Raw genomic sequence first — 13,022 nt, 5'->3', positions numbered from 1 at the left:
CATAACACATACAAATAAAATAAAAGGTTAGATACTTTTGTGTCATCTCGTATATCCAAACAGTTGAATAATAGTAGTCACCTTTGTGACATTTGTATAAAATGAACTTTAAAAAATACAGTTTTTTAAACTACATTTCCCAGAAGCGCTTTATCGCTCGGTTTACTTTTGTTAACATTAAAAAATATATACAACATAATAGTGGTTGATTTTTGTAGAGTCTCATACATCTAAAAAGTGGAATAACAGTAAATACTTTTGGTGACATTAACAGTAACGTAAAAAAGAAAAGGGAAAGCGACAGATCGCCCGTTACTACATCCATGGTTACCGTTGGTTAGCAACCAATCCGTGAGCCCCCCGCCCCCGCCCCGTCATACTTTACGTCGTGACGCGTTCAACGTGCGACAGCGGGGGCGCGGCGGCGGTTTTGTTTTGGTGGCTGAATGCGACGCCCGACAGCTGCGCTTATCTACGTTAAATAACTAAAGCTGAATATAAACATGATTCACGAGCTGCTGCTGGCGCTGAGCGGCTACCCGGGAACCATCTTCACCTGGAACAAACGCACCGGTTTACAGGTGAACTCCAAACACGGTGACGGGGCGCGAAAATATGTTTCTGTTAAATACATGGCTTTACATTTTATTTTTTTAACACTTAACATTTGCTCTGATTATTGTCTTTGGTTTGCGCGTAGTCATACATTAGTGCGAGCATAAGTTGCGTTATTACAATGTTATGTCATAATAGTTATTATAGTGTATCTGTCTGTAGCTACAATATTGCCGTGAGTGTGTATTTTTAATCTTTTTGTATTTGATCTGTCAGTGTTGTTGTGTGTTGTGTATGCATGTGTGTTGTATATTTATTTACATATATATTTAGTTTGTATTTTACTTTTATTTTACTTGTATACTTCTATATCTTTCATCCCTGTTTCTTATATTTTGTGTTTTGTTTTTATTCTTGTGTGTTGCTGCTACTGTCACGACAAATTTCCCCTTGGGGATTAATAAAGTATATATCTATCTATCTATCTATCTATTCTTTACTGTTTCTTATTGCTTATTTGCTATTTCTAATATTTGTTTTGATCTTGTTTCTTTATGTCTCTTACTGCTTTAAATCCTGAACATTTCCTCACTGCGGGACTAATAAAGGATTAACTTATTTTATCTTATATTATACAAAAAAGCTATAGTTAAAACGATGCCTGTCGCAGTATATTGAGATATAGCTGGATGTTTTCTTACTCCTCCAACCCAGTGATACATCTCTGGTGTTTTGTACCTTCCTGATAATCTTTATCGTCTGCAGTTGACTTTTTGCTGCACAATAATTTCCCTCAGGCTGAATAAAGTTCTCTTTGAGATTATATTACTTTTATTGATTACATTTCGAGCCTCCAGAACATGACCCCCCTCCCCTCCTCACCCCCCAGGTGTCCCAGGACCTGCCCTTCCTCCATCCCAGTGAGACCAGTGTCCTCAACCGGCTTTCTAAACTGGGCACAGACTACATCCGCTTCACAGAGTTCATAGAGCAACACACGGGCCACGTGCACCCGCAGGTGAGTCCCTCGATGCCACGCTTCATATTTAGCTCGTCATCGTTTACATTCCGACGCACCTTTCTGCACGAACACTAATTATTCAGTCACACAACCGATTATGTACATATTGTTATAATATATTTATATACATCTATAATAATCATTTATTTTTTATTCAATGTACATTAATCAACATTAAAATACATGTAAAAGTACCTGAGTTAGCTGAAAGGCTAGTTGTCAAGTATCCTGGAATAATAAAAACAATAGAATATGTGCGATAGTTAAAAACATCCTGAATTGTGATAAAACAATATACAATGCAGTTAAAAAGTATGAGTGGACATAATCTAATTAAAACTACAGTATTAGTACAGTCATGTTAAAGGTGTTGACATATACACACACACACACTTATATATATATTATTATTATTATCAAACAGCGAGGGGATATGCAGCTAAATAAATTTAAATAAATGCAAATATATATATATATTCTTTTTTATAGGCTAAGGCTTAAAAGCCTTTAATTTTCTCAAAAGCGACAGTCGCCTTATAACCAAGGCCCGTATATATGGATTAATTCTGGTTTCTTCACCATAATATTACAGTGTTACGTTTACGGATCCCAAAATGGCACCTGTCAAAACACGCTTACGACGCGGACTTCAAACTCAAGAACATGGGAATAGAGCAGCTCGTAGAGAATTCAACATCAATGAATCAATGGCACGGAAGTGGAGGAAGCAAGAAGATGACCGCGCCAAGTAAAGAAGACCACACAGAGTTTCCGGAACAAAGCGAGATGGGCACAGTTAGAGGACAAAATTGAACAGTGGCTCTACAGTCTCTATTCGACTGAAGGCAACAGCGTTAGCACGGGACATGAATATCAATGACTTCGAGGCGGTCCTTCTTGGTGCTTTCGTTTTATGAAAAAGACGTAATCTCTATCCGCACTACCGCCCGCAGCAACTGCCAAAAGATTACAAAGAAAAGTTGGTCATTTCCGCGCATACTGCAAAAACAAGATCACTGAAAAGAAGATCCAGCCAGAGCACATCACCAACATGGAAGCGGTCTTCTCTCGCACCACAGGGGCGAAGTCATCCTTCACTGTAGTTCTCAGTTGCCAGGCTGATGGCCAGAAACTTCACCCATGGTGACTTTGCCAAAACGTTTTCCAGCCGGCGTCATCATCAGATGATTGCGTGGCTGAGAGAAATTCGTCAAGAGACCGGATGGCTTTTATTGATCCTGACTCCTCCACGCGCCCATCTCACCGATGCTGTCAAAAACCAAGTGAAGCAAACTAATTCGAGCTTGCCATCATTCCAGGTGGATTAACTAAAGAACTCCAGCCGCTAGATATTGGTGTCAAGGCAGTTCAAAGTAGTTAAACTGCGAGCTGCGTGGAGCAGTGGATGACAGAAGGCAAACACACATTCACCAAGACAGGGAGACAGCGCCGGCCACTATATGCCAATGGATCGTGGATGCCTGGGCTAAGGTATCAGTCTCAACTGTGGTCCTTCACAAGGCCGACTCACAAAGGCGGAATCATCACTGAACTGCCAGCTAACAGCACGACACGACTCGATAATGATTTAGGGGAATTCCGGCATGTTGGTGCGTAATCGCTATGAATCGCCAACTGTTCAACTCGGACACTGAAGATGAAGAATTTGAAGGATTTGTGGCGAGGAATAAACTGAAAAAGTGAGTGTATTGTGTTGTATTCGTGTTACAACTGAATAAGGTTCATTAACGTTTGAATAATGTTGATTAATAAAGTTTGATCGACTGACTTATCTGACTGTTTTTTTTCCGCTTAATGCGCCTTATAGTCCGGTGCGCTTTAATATATGAAAAAAGATCGAAAATAGACCATTCATTGACAGTGCGCCTTATAATCCAGTGCGCCCTATAGTGCGGAAAATACGGTATTTGCATTTTTATTTAGCTAAATTAAAGCTAAATAAATATATACAAATGCAAATATATCTATATATATATATAAACATCTTTTCATTTATTTTTATTTTTGTATATTTATTTAGTTTAATATTAATAATAATAATGTATATATATATATATATTATCATCATATAACTTATATATTATTTAATAAATATATAAAAATGCAAATATATATAATCATTTTTATTAGTATTTATTTAGCTGTACATCCCCTAGCTGCAAGTTTAATTATATATATTTATATTAGGGCTGTCAGCGTTAACACGTTAATCTATGCGATTAATTTGGCCGCGTTAACGCACTAAAATATTTTAGCGCAATTAACGCAACTTTGTTTACTTCCGGTGTTCGTTGAAGGGTTTACACTCCTCTGAGTGTCAAGCCGCGGCAGTGCGGTTTTCCGTTTTTAAAACAATTATTATTATTTTTTGTAAAATGGAGAAAATGAGCCCTGCCTCCAGAGGGTGAACGTGACATATTTGAATGTCAGTCAGTTACCAAGGCCACTGGTTCTGCTGCTGTTCAATGTTAAAGATGACACGACCAATGGGGTCTCAATATATTTTTTATTTTTTACTAATCTGGATGTTTCACTGAAGAAACAATTTATCATCCACAATATTAAATACCTCGCTGGCACTTTATAGGTAGGAGCCTCTTTGAAAACACAGCTCTGTGGGAAGTTTTGTCTTTAAAAAGAAAAGAAAAAACTTTTAATCGCGATTAATGAATTTCAAAATGTGCGATTAATTAGTTAATCTTTTTTAATCGATTGACAGCCCTAATTTATATATTTATTTATGTTCCCCTAGCTGCATGTTTGAGGGCGGTACAGAGTCTCTAGAGTCCCCTCCCTCCTCAACAGCGTCTCTCTGACGTCAACTCTTTCTCTCCAGGAGCACCACGCCAACCAGCCCAGCCAGACGGGGCTTCATGGGATCTACCTGCGGGCGTTCTGCACCGGGCTGGACTCCATCCTGCAGCCCTACAGGCAGGCCCTGCTGGACCTGGAGCAGGAGGTGGAACCACGTCGTGCACATCCAGAATAAAGGGTGGAGCAGGTGGAGTAATGCTCATCTAACCGTGTGTGTGTGTGTTTCAGTTCCTCGGAGATCCACATCTGACGATATCTCATGTGAATTATAAGCTCGATCAGGTGAAGCTCCATTCAAACTTATATTTAATATGTTTATTATACTAAAAACTCTGTCTTTCTCCTTTAAGTTCCAGTTGCTGTTTCCGTCTGTGATGGTGGTGGTGGAGTCGATCAGATCACAGAAGGTAAGGATGGTTTCAAGTAGTGTTTCATTGGGAGAGCGGCATCCAGGCCGGCGGGGCATCGGGCCGCCGGGACATCGGGCCACCGGGCTCACCTCTGTTATTCTCTGTTCTTGTGTGTTGCTGCTTCAGATTCACGGCTGTCAGATCCTGGAGACGGTTTACAAGCACAGCTGTGGAGGACTTCCTCCTGTCCGCATGGCCCTAGAGAAGTAAGGCTCCTTTTCAGGGATATATATATATATATTATATAATATATATATATATATATAATATTCATATATAAATATACTATATTAATATAATATATTATATATTTATATAATATATATACACTACCGTTCAAAAGTTTGGGATCACCCAGACAATTTCGTGTCTTCCATGAAAAATCACACTTTTATTTATCAAATGAATATAAAATATAGTCAAGACATTGACAAGGTTAGAAATAATGATTAATATTTGAAATATTAATTTTGTTCTACAAACTTCAAGCTCAAAGGAAGGCCAGTTGTATAGCTTATATCACCAGCATAACTGTTTTCAGCTGTGCTAACATAATTGCATGGGTTTTCTAATCAGACATTAGTCTTCTAAGGCGATTAGCAAACACAATGTACCATTAGAACACTGGAGTGATAGTTGCTGTAAAAGGGCCTCTATACACCTATGGAGATATTTCATTAGAAACCAGACACTTCCACCTAAAATAGTCATTTACCACATTAACAATGTAGAGAGTGTATTTCTGATTAATTTAATGTTATCTTTATTGAAAAAACAGTGCTTTTCTTTGAAAAATAAAGTCATTTCTAAGTGATCCCAAACTTTTGAACGGTAGTGTATATATATCATATTTATATAATATATATGTATATAATATATGTATGTATTATATATATCATATTTATATATATATCATATTTATATATATATATATATATATGAATATTATAAATATATATATATATGGATCTATAATATATTATATAATATTTATATACATATATGTATTATCTTAATATATATTCTGTATATTCTATAAATATATTGCTTTTGTACCTGTTGTGCAGGATCCTGGCCGTGTGTCATGGCGTGATGTACAAGCAGCTGGCCGCCTGGATGCTGCACGGCCTGCTGCTGGACCAGAGCGAGGAGTTCTTCGTGAAGCAGGGCCCGAGTGCAGGAGGAGCGGCCGCCAACCAGGAGGAGGAGGAGGAGGACCTGGGGCTGGGGGGCCTGAGCGGGAAGCAGCTCCGGGAGCTGCAGGACCTGGTGAGCATTCACACCCAGACCCTCATGTGACCCGCTGGGGGTCCCGGGTCCTCATGTGAGAGGTGTGCTGTGTGCAGAGGCTGGTGGAGGAGGAGAACATGCTGGCTCCGTCCCTGCAGCAGTTCTCCCTCCGGGCGGAGATGCTCCCATTCTACATCCCCATCCGGGTGGCGGAGAAGATCCTCTTCGTGGGAGAGTCGGTCCAGATGTTCGAGAACGACAACCACAGCCCGTCCAGAGCCGGTGGCGTATCGTTCCTGTTTTTTAAAATATATATATCTTTAATAAAGTATATATTTATTTTTTATAAATATATATATATATATATATATATTTTACAAATATTATATATATATATATATTTATGCATAGATTAAATATAGATATTAAATTATATATATATATATACTGTATTTAATTAACCATATTAATGAAATATATACATATTTAAATATATTAATAACATATATATCTTTCATAAAATATATGTTTGAAGTTAAATTATATATTTTATTTTATTACAAATATATATTAATACATATATTTTTATATATACATTTATAAATAAAATCTATATCTTTCATAAAATTTATATATCTATATATTTTGTTTCTAAAATCTTTAACATATATATTTTTAAATAGATTAGATTAATTAAAAAAATATATATATTGAGAGACCTCTTGTTGTCCTTTCAGAGGACGCTCCTCATTGTTGTTGTTGTTCCAGCCTCCATCCTGAAGCACCAGGAGGACCTGTTTGCTGCGGAGCTGCACCGCCTGAAGCAGCAGCCGCTCTTCAGCCTTGTGGACTTTGAGAACCTGATCGATCGCATCAGGAGCACCGTGGCGGAGGTGGGCATGAAAACAAACACTTGTTTACTCTCTCAACTGAACAACAAAGGGCTGGAGGTGACCCTCGGTGAACGTCTCCTTCTCTCTTCCAGCATCTCTGGACGTTGATGGTGGAGGAGTCGGACCTGCTGGAGCAGCTGAAGGTACCGGGCGCTCCGTTGTTTGTGTTTGGCTCGTAAACGATAATAAACAGGTTGTTGTTGTTGTTGATGTTGGCGTCTCCTTCCAGATCATTAAGGACTTCTACCTGCTGGGTCGCGGCGAGCTCTACCAGGTGTTCATCGACCTGGCGCAGCACATGTTGAAGACGCCGCCCACGGCCGTCAGCGAGCACGGTGCGTTGACAACTCCACCGGAACCCTCTTCAGCGATGACCTCGTCAGAGCGATGACCTCGTCAGAGCGATGACCTCGTCAGAGCGATGACCTCATCGCCTGTGCGTGTTGTGCTCCCCAGACGTGAACGTGGCCTTCCAGCAGGCGGCTCACAAAGTTCTGCTGGACGACGACAAACTGCTGCCTCTGCTGCACCTGACAGTCGACTACCAGGGCAAAGACGGCAAAGGTGAGCCACTTCCTGTTTCCTGTTTAGGGGACTGAAAGAGGACACTTCTTGTTTCCTGTTTAGGGAACTGAAGGAGAACACTTCCTGTTTCCTGTTAAGGAGACCACTTCCTGTTTAGGGGACCGAAGGAGGACACTTCCTGTTTCCTGTTTAGGGGACTGAAAGTGGACACTTCCTGTTTCCTGTTAAGGAGACCACTTCCTGTTTCTTGTTTAGGGGACTGAAGGAGGACACTTCCTTCTTCCTGTTCAGGGGCCTGTAGGAAGACACTTCCTGTTTAGGAGACCACTTCCTGTTTCTTGTTTAGGGGACTGAAGGAGGACACTTCCCGTTTCCTGTTTAGGGGCCTGGAGGAGGACACTTCCTGTTTCCTGTTCAGGGGACTGAAGGAGGAAATGTGTGTTCACAGAAGTGAAAACCTCTCCTTTATTTGGTGTGTAGCGCCCCCGGTGGTGTGGTGAGGCGATTAAAAGAAACTCAACTGAATGAAAACACATTTTCCAACAAGCAGATAAAAAATATTTAACGTTGCTATTTCTTTAAATAGTTAATTTAATATGAAAAAATTCAGCAGATCCTCTAATTGTGGCTTCTTTCATATACTTAAATATATTTAGTTAATTGTTTTAATTTGTTGGCCCAACAACACACACACACACACACACGTTAATGCGGTTCACGTTTTATTCCAGAGGCCACGGGCCCCAGAGACGGAGCCACGCCCCCACAGGACGCCTCCCCCCGCGAGGCCCCGCCCACCGGCTGGGCGGTGCTCGGCCTCACCTACAAGGTGCAATGGCCGCTGCACATCCTCTTCACGCCGGCCATCCTGGAGAAGTGCGTACCCGTCTGGCGTTGAAGTGTTCATGTTTGAGTCCAGCTGGTGACCCTCCTCCTCCTCCTCCTCCTCCTCCTCCAGGTACAACGTTGTGTTCAGGTACCTGCTGAGCGTGCGGCGTGTGCAGTCTCAGCTGCAGCACTGCTGGGCGCTGCAGATGCAGAGGAAGCACCTGAAGTCGAACCAGACGGACGCCGTGAAGTGGCGGCTACGCAACCACATGGCGTTCCTCATCGACAACCTGCAGTACTACCTGCAGGTGTGTGTGTGTGTGTGTGTGTGTGTGTGTGTGTGTGTGTGTGTGTGTGTGTGTGTGTGTGTGTGTGTGTGTGTGTGTGTGTGTGTGTGTGTGTGTGTGTGTGTGTGTGTGTGTGTGTGTGTGTGATGAACGTCACATTTAATCTTGGAGACAAAAACAAATTTCCATAGAAGTTTGAATAACCTTTTTTATATTTATTTATCTCTCCTCCCTCTCCACTCTTCTCTCCTTCTATCCTCCCTCTCCTCTCCCCTCCTCTCCTCTCCTTTTCTCTCCTCCTATCCTCTCCTCCTCTCCTCTCTCTCTCTCCTCTCCTTTTCTCTCCTCCTATCCTCTCCTCCCCTTCTCTCTCCTCCTATCCTCTCCTCTCCTCTCTCTCCTCCTCTCCTCTCCTTTCTCTCCTCCTATCCTCTCTCTCCTCCCCTTCTCTCTCCTCCTATCCTCTCCTCCCTCTCCTCTCCTCTCTCCTTTTCTCTCCTCCTATCCTCTCCTCTCCCCCCCCCCCCCCAGGTGGACGTTCTGGAGTCTCAGTTCTCTCAGCTTCTCCAGCTGATCAACTCCACCAGAGACTTTGAGAGCGTCCGATTGGCCCACGACCATTTCCTCAGCAACCTGCTGGCCCAGTCCTTCATCCTGCTGAAGCCGGTGTGTGTGTGTGTGTGTAGCGTGTGAGCTAACCGTCATAACACACTTTACGGTTTAGTAAAGTCAACTTCAGAGGAAAGTCTGTCTTCAATGATCTGAGCTTTAACTGACGGCTGCGGTTCTCCGGTTCTCTTCAGGTGTTCCACTGTCTGAACGAGATCCTGGACCTGTGCCAGACGTTCTGCTCGCTGGTCAGTCAGAGCGTAGCGCCGCTGGACGAGAGGGGAACCGCCCAGCTGGACCTCCTGGTCAACGTGAGCCCACGTAACACCTCATGAGAACCACGTGTTCCGTGAGACCTCATGAGAACCACGTGTTCCGTGAGACCTCATGAGAACCACGTGTTCCGTGAGACCTCATGAGAACCACGTGTTCTGTGAGACCTCATGAGAACCACGTGTTCCGTGAGACCTCATGAGAACCACGTGTTCTGTGAGACCTCATGAGAACCACGTGTTCCGTGAGACCTCATGAGAACCACGTGTTCCGTGAGACCTCATGAGAACCACGTGTTCCGTGACATCCTCACGTGTTCCGTGACGTCCTCACATGTTCCGTGACGTTCTCACGTGTTCCGTGACATTCTCACGTGTTCCGTGACATTCTCCGTGACCCTCACGTGTTCCGTGACGTCCTCACGTGTTCCGTGACGTCCTCACGTGTTCCGTGACGTTCTCACGTGTTCCGTGACATTCTCCGTGACCCTCTCACGTGTTCCGTGACCCTCACGTGTTCCGTGACGTCCTCACGTGTTCCGTGACGTCCTCACGTGTTCCGTGACCCTCTCACGTGTTCCGTGACCCTCTCACGTGTTTCCGTGACGTCTTCACGTGTTTCCGTGACCCTCTCACGTGTTCCGTGACGTGTTCCGTGACGTTCCGTGACCCTCTCACGTGTTCCGTGACCCTCTCACGTGTTCCGTGACCCTCTCACGTGTTCCGTGACGTCCTCACGTGTTCCGTGACTCCGTGGCGTTCTCACGTGTTCCGGTGACCCTCACGTGTTCCGTGTTCTCACGTGTTCCGTGACCTCTCACGTGTTCCGTGACGTTCTCACGTGTTCCGTGACGTTCTCCGTGACCCTCTCACGTGTTCCGTGACCCTCTCACGTGTTCCGTGACCCTCTCACGTGTTCCGTGACGTCCTCACGTGTTCCGTGACATTCTCCGTGACGTTCTCACGTGTTCCGTGACGTTCTCACGTGTTCCGTGACCCTCTCACGTGTTCCGTGACGTTCTCACGTGTTCCGTGACCCTCTCACGTGTTCCGTGACGTTCTCACGTGTTCCGTGACCCTCTCACGTGTTCCGTGACGTTCTCACGTGTTCCGTGACGTGTTCCGTGACGTTCTCACGTGTTCCGTGACATTCTCCGTGACCCTCTCACGTGTTCCGTGGCGTCCTCACGTGTTCCGTGACGTCCTCACGTGTTCCGTGACATTCTCCGTGACCCTCTCACGTGTTCCGTGACGTTCTCACGTGTTCCGTGACCCTCTCACGTGTTCCGTGACCCTCTCACGTGACGTTCTCACGTGTTCCGTGACGTGTTCCGTGACGTCCTCACGTGTTCCGTGACCCTCTCACGTGTTCCGTGACACTCACGTGTTCCGTGGCGTCCTCACGTGTTCCGTGACATTCTCCGTGACCCTCTCACGTGTTCCGTGACGTCCTCACGTGTTCCGTGACCCTCTCACGTGTTCCGTGGCGTCCTCAGGGCTTCCGGCGCCAGTCCTCGCTGCTCTTCAAGATCCTGTCCAGCGTGAGGAACCATCAGATCAACTCTGATCTGGCTCAGCTGCTGCTGAGGTTGGACTACAACAAGTACTACACGCAGGCCGGGGGAACCCTGGGCAGGTAGGACCCCGACTCCCAGCATGCACCGGGACACACCACCTGGAAGGGGAGCGCTAACCCGGCGTCTGTGTTTCAGTGTTTAAGGAGAACCAGAAGAGCTGCTGGGAACCTCGACGGTGGAACCGCGCTAATCTGCCCGGAAACAACGGGGAACGTTCCCGTGATCTGAAACACAGCAACGCTGGAGCCCGGTTTACGTTTTATTTAAGGAAGAATTCAACGTGTTTAGATCTGTTTGCCGAGAGTAAAAGATTTTAAAGACGTACGCCGCTCTCATCTGGTTGTTACGAGGTCAAAGGTCAAGCAGGAGGTTTATGCTAAGCTAACCCGTGCTGTTGAACCTCATCCGAGTCCCTAAATGTTGCGCTGTTCCTTTAAGGCAGGAAACAGGAAGTTGAACTTGTTGCTTTACAAACTGTAAATATATAAATGAGGAAATAAAACAGAAATCTGTTAAAATGAAACGAGTCACAATTTATTAGCCGTTAAAAACATGGTGGATAAAGATGGCGGCGTCTGTACAGCGGAGGCATGCGGCAGCGGAACGATGCGGAACGTCTGGCGAGGGCCGTGGGCTCGGATTACGATGAAGAGGAGGAGGAGAAGTCGTGGCGGTACTGCGGCTTGCCGGTGAAGCCCAGGCGCTCGCCGCGGATCACGCTCTGGATGAGCCACTCGGGGGACACCAGCGGGACTTCCTGTGAGGTCACGGCCTTCTCCAGCGCCGCCGGGCAGGAGCGGTCCGTCACCACCACGTCGAACCGGCCGGCGGGAACGTCTGGGGAGAGGGGGGGGGGGGGGGTGAGCACGGCGGCGTGATGATGTCACATGGTGTGATGATGTCACGCGGCGGCGTTCTGTACCCGAGGCGTCTTTGTCTGTGGGGAACTGCCGGACGGGGGAACCTCCGCCCAGCGCGACCAGCTGCACCCAGAGCTCCACCGGCTGCTCGAACACCAGCAGGACCCGCAGGGCCTTGAACGGGCTGCTGCGCGGATGCCTGACGGTAAAGGAGGAATATCTGAGGAGGAGGCGGCTCCGAGCGGGAACAGAGAACAATGGAAGAACTGCAGAGGAGGGTCTCCTCTGCTTAGGAAAGGGGTGTGGCATAGAAAGTACAGTAAAATATATATATATTTGACTTCTATATATATATTGATTTTATTAATCTAATCTATTGGTTTTTTTAAAGATGTTTTATTTAAAAATATATATATATTTTATTTTAAAAAATATATTTTATGAAAGATGTATAATTTATTTATAAATGTATAGATTTAAATAAAAAATGTTTTGTCTTTAATAAAGTATATATTTGAATTAAAACATTTATATTATCTTTAATAAAAAATATATAATTTAATTTGAAACATGTTATTAAAGATCTATATTTTATTTAATATATATATTTTAATGATGTGTATATATATACTGTATATATTTCATAAAAAATGTATATACGCTTTATTAAAGATTAAAAAATATATATATATTTAGTTTGACTGCCTGAGAATTGAGAAACTCCATGAACCCATAGAGTCAGAACTCATAACTCCTCAGGGTGCTCACCACTCCACGATGGCGTCGTCGGGGCCCACGCCGGCCGGCAGCAGGTAGTTGCGGTAGTTGAGCAGCTTGTTGTCTCGGCAGCAGTCTCTCACCCAGATGTGCGACACGCTCGGCACGCCGCTCGCCAGGCACAGCAGGTACTTCCTGGTGCGGCAGTGCTGGTCCGCGATGAGCAGGCTCTGGTAGGCCGCCTTGCACTGCGCACCGGGGGAGAGGCACAATGAGGGCGTGGCCACGAAGAACGGGAAGCGGTTAAGGGGGCGTGGCCTGTGGACGACCTTCCTCGTTCCCTTCTCCGTAGCGTCATGGAGGGGGACTTACAGTGAGAGAGGCCCGAGAGCAATGCATCCTG

The 13,022-nt window shown here is 44.8% G+C and overlaps 2 protein-coding genes across 13 annotated transcripts in view; one reads left to right on the top strand and one right to left on the bottom strand.

The window, feature by feature from the left end:
• The first annotated feature begins 430 nt into the window (after positions 1 to 430).
• On the top strand, positions 431 to 11,565 carry tubgcp4 (tubulin, gamma complex associated protein 4). Its single transcript, XM_056413285.1, has 18 exons — positions 431 to 581; positions 1,445 to 1,573; positions 4,434 to 4,556; positions 4,640 to 4,693; positions 4,762 to 4,818; positions 4,948 to 5,027; positions 5,889 to 6,090; positions 6,168 to 6,333; positions 6,820 to 6,944; positions 7,037 to 7,087; positions 7,174 to 7,279; positions 7,401 to 7,508; positions 8,201 to 8,345; positions 8,428 to 8,605; positions 9,116 to 9,250; positions 9,388 to 9,504; positions 10,962 to 11,101; positions 11,178 to 11,565. Exons 1-18 carry the CDS (start codon positions 504 to 506, stop codon positions 11,182 to 11,184), a joined length of 2,001 nt encoding a protein of 666 aa, XP_056269260.1. The 5' UTR covers positions 431 to 503; the 3' UTR covers positions 11,185 to 11,565.
• tp53bp1 (tumor protein p53 binding protein, 1) overlaps positions 11,555 to 13,022 on the bottom strand; it is a 19,593-nt gene continuing 18,125 nt past the window's right edge. For all 12 annotated transcript variants that reach the window (XM_056413238.1, XM_056413243.1, XM_056413248.1 and 9 more), the window contains 3 exons: positions 12,671 to 12,867; positions 11,965 to 12,101; positions 11,555 to 11,879 (listed from right to left, as the gene is read on the bottom strand). In XM_056413238.1, coding sequence (XP_056269213.1) covers positions 11,683 to 11,879; positions 11,965 to 12,101; positions 12,671 to 12,867 — 531 coding nt within the window. In that variant the 3' untranslated portion in view covers positions 11,555 to 11,682. The remainder of the gene's footprint in view (positions 11,880 to 11,964; positions 12,102 to 12,670; positions 12,868 to 13,022) is intronic.

Source organism: Pseudoliparis swirei, chromosome 4 (genome assembly GCF_029220125.1).
Source record: "Pseudoliparis swirei isolate HS2019 ecotype Mariana Trench chromosome 4, NWPU_hadal_v1, whole genome shotgun sequence".
Lineage (NCBI taxonomy): Eukaryota > Metazoa > Chordata > Actinopteri > Perciformes > Liparidae > Pseudoliparis > Pseudoliparis swirei.
The sequence above is the reverse complement of the archived record's forward strand: the minus strand, read 5'-3'. Positions and strand labels throughout refer to the sequence as shown.

What these genes read in the sequence shown, in the direction of transcription:
- tubgcp4 (XM_056413285.1), top strand. Translation starts at nt 504, where the DNA reads ATGATTCACGAGCTGCTGCTGGCGCTGAGCGGCTACCCGGGAACCATC. An exon ending in CCACAGCCCGTCCAGAGCCG is followed by an intron (nt 6,334 to 6,819) that starts GTGGCGTATCGT and finishes TTGTTGTTCCAG; the next exon opens with CCTCCATCCTGAAGCACCAG. An exon ending in TCAGGAGCACCGTGGCGGAG is followed by an intron (nt 6,945 to 7,036) that starts GTGGGCATGAAA and finishes TCTCTCTTCCAG; the next exon opens with CATCTCTGGACGTTGATGGT.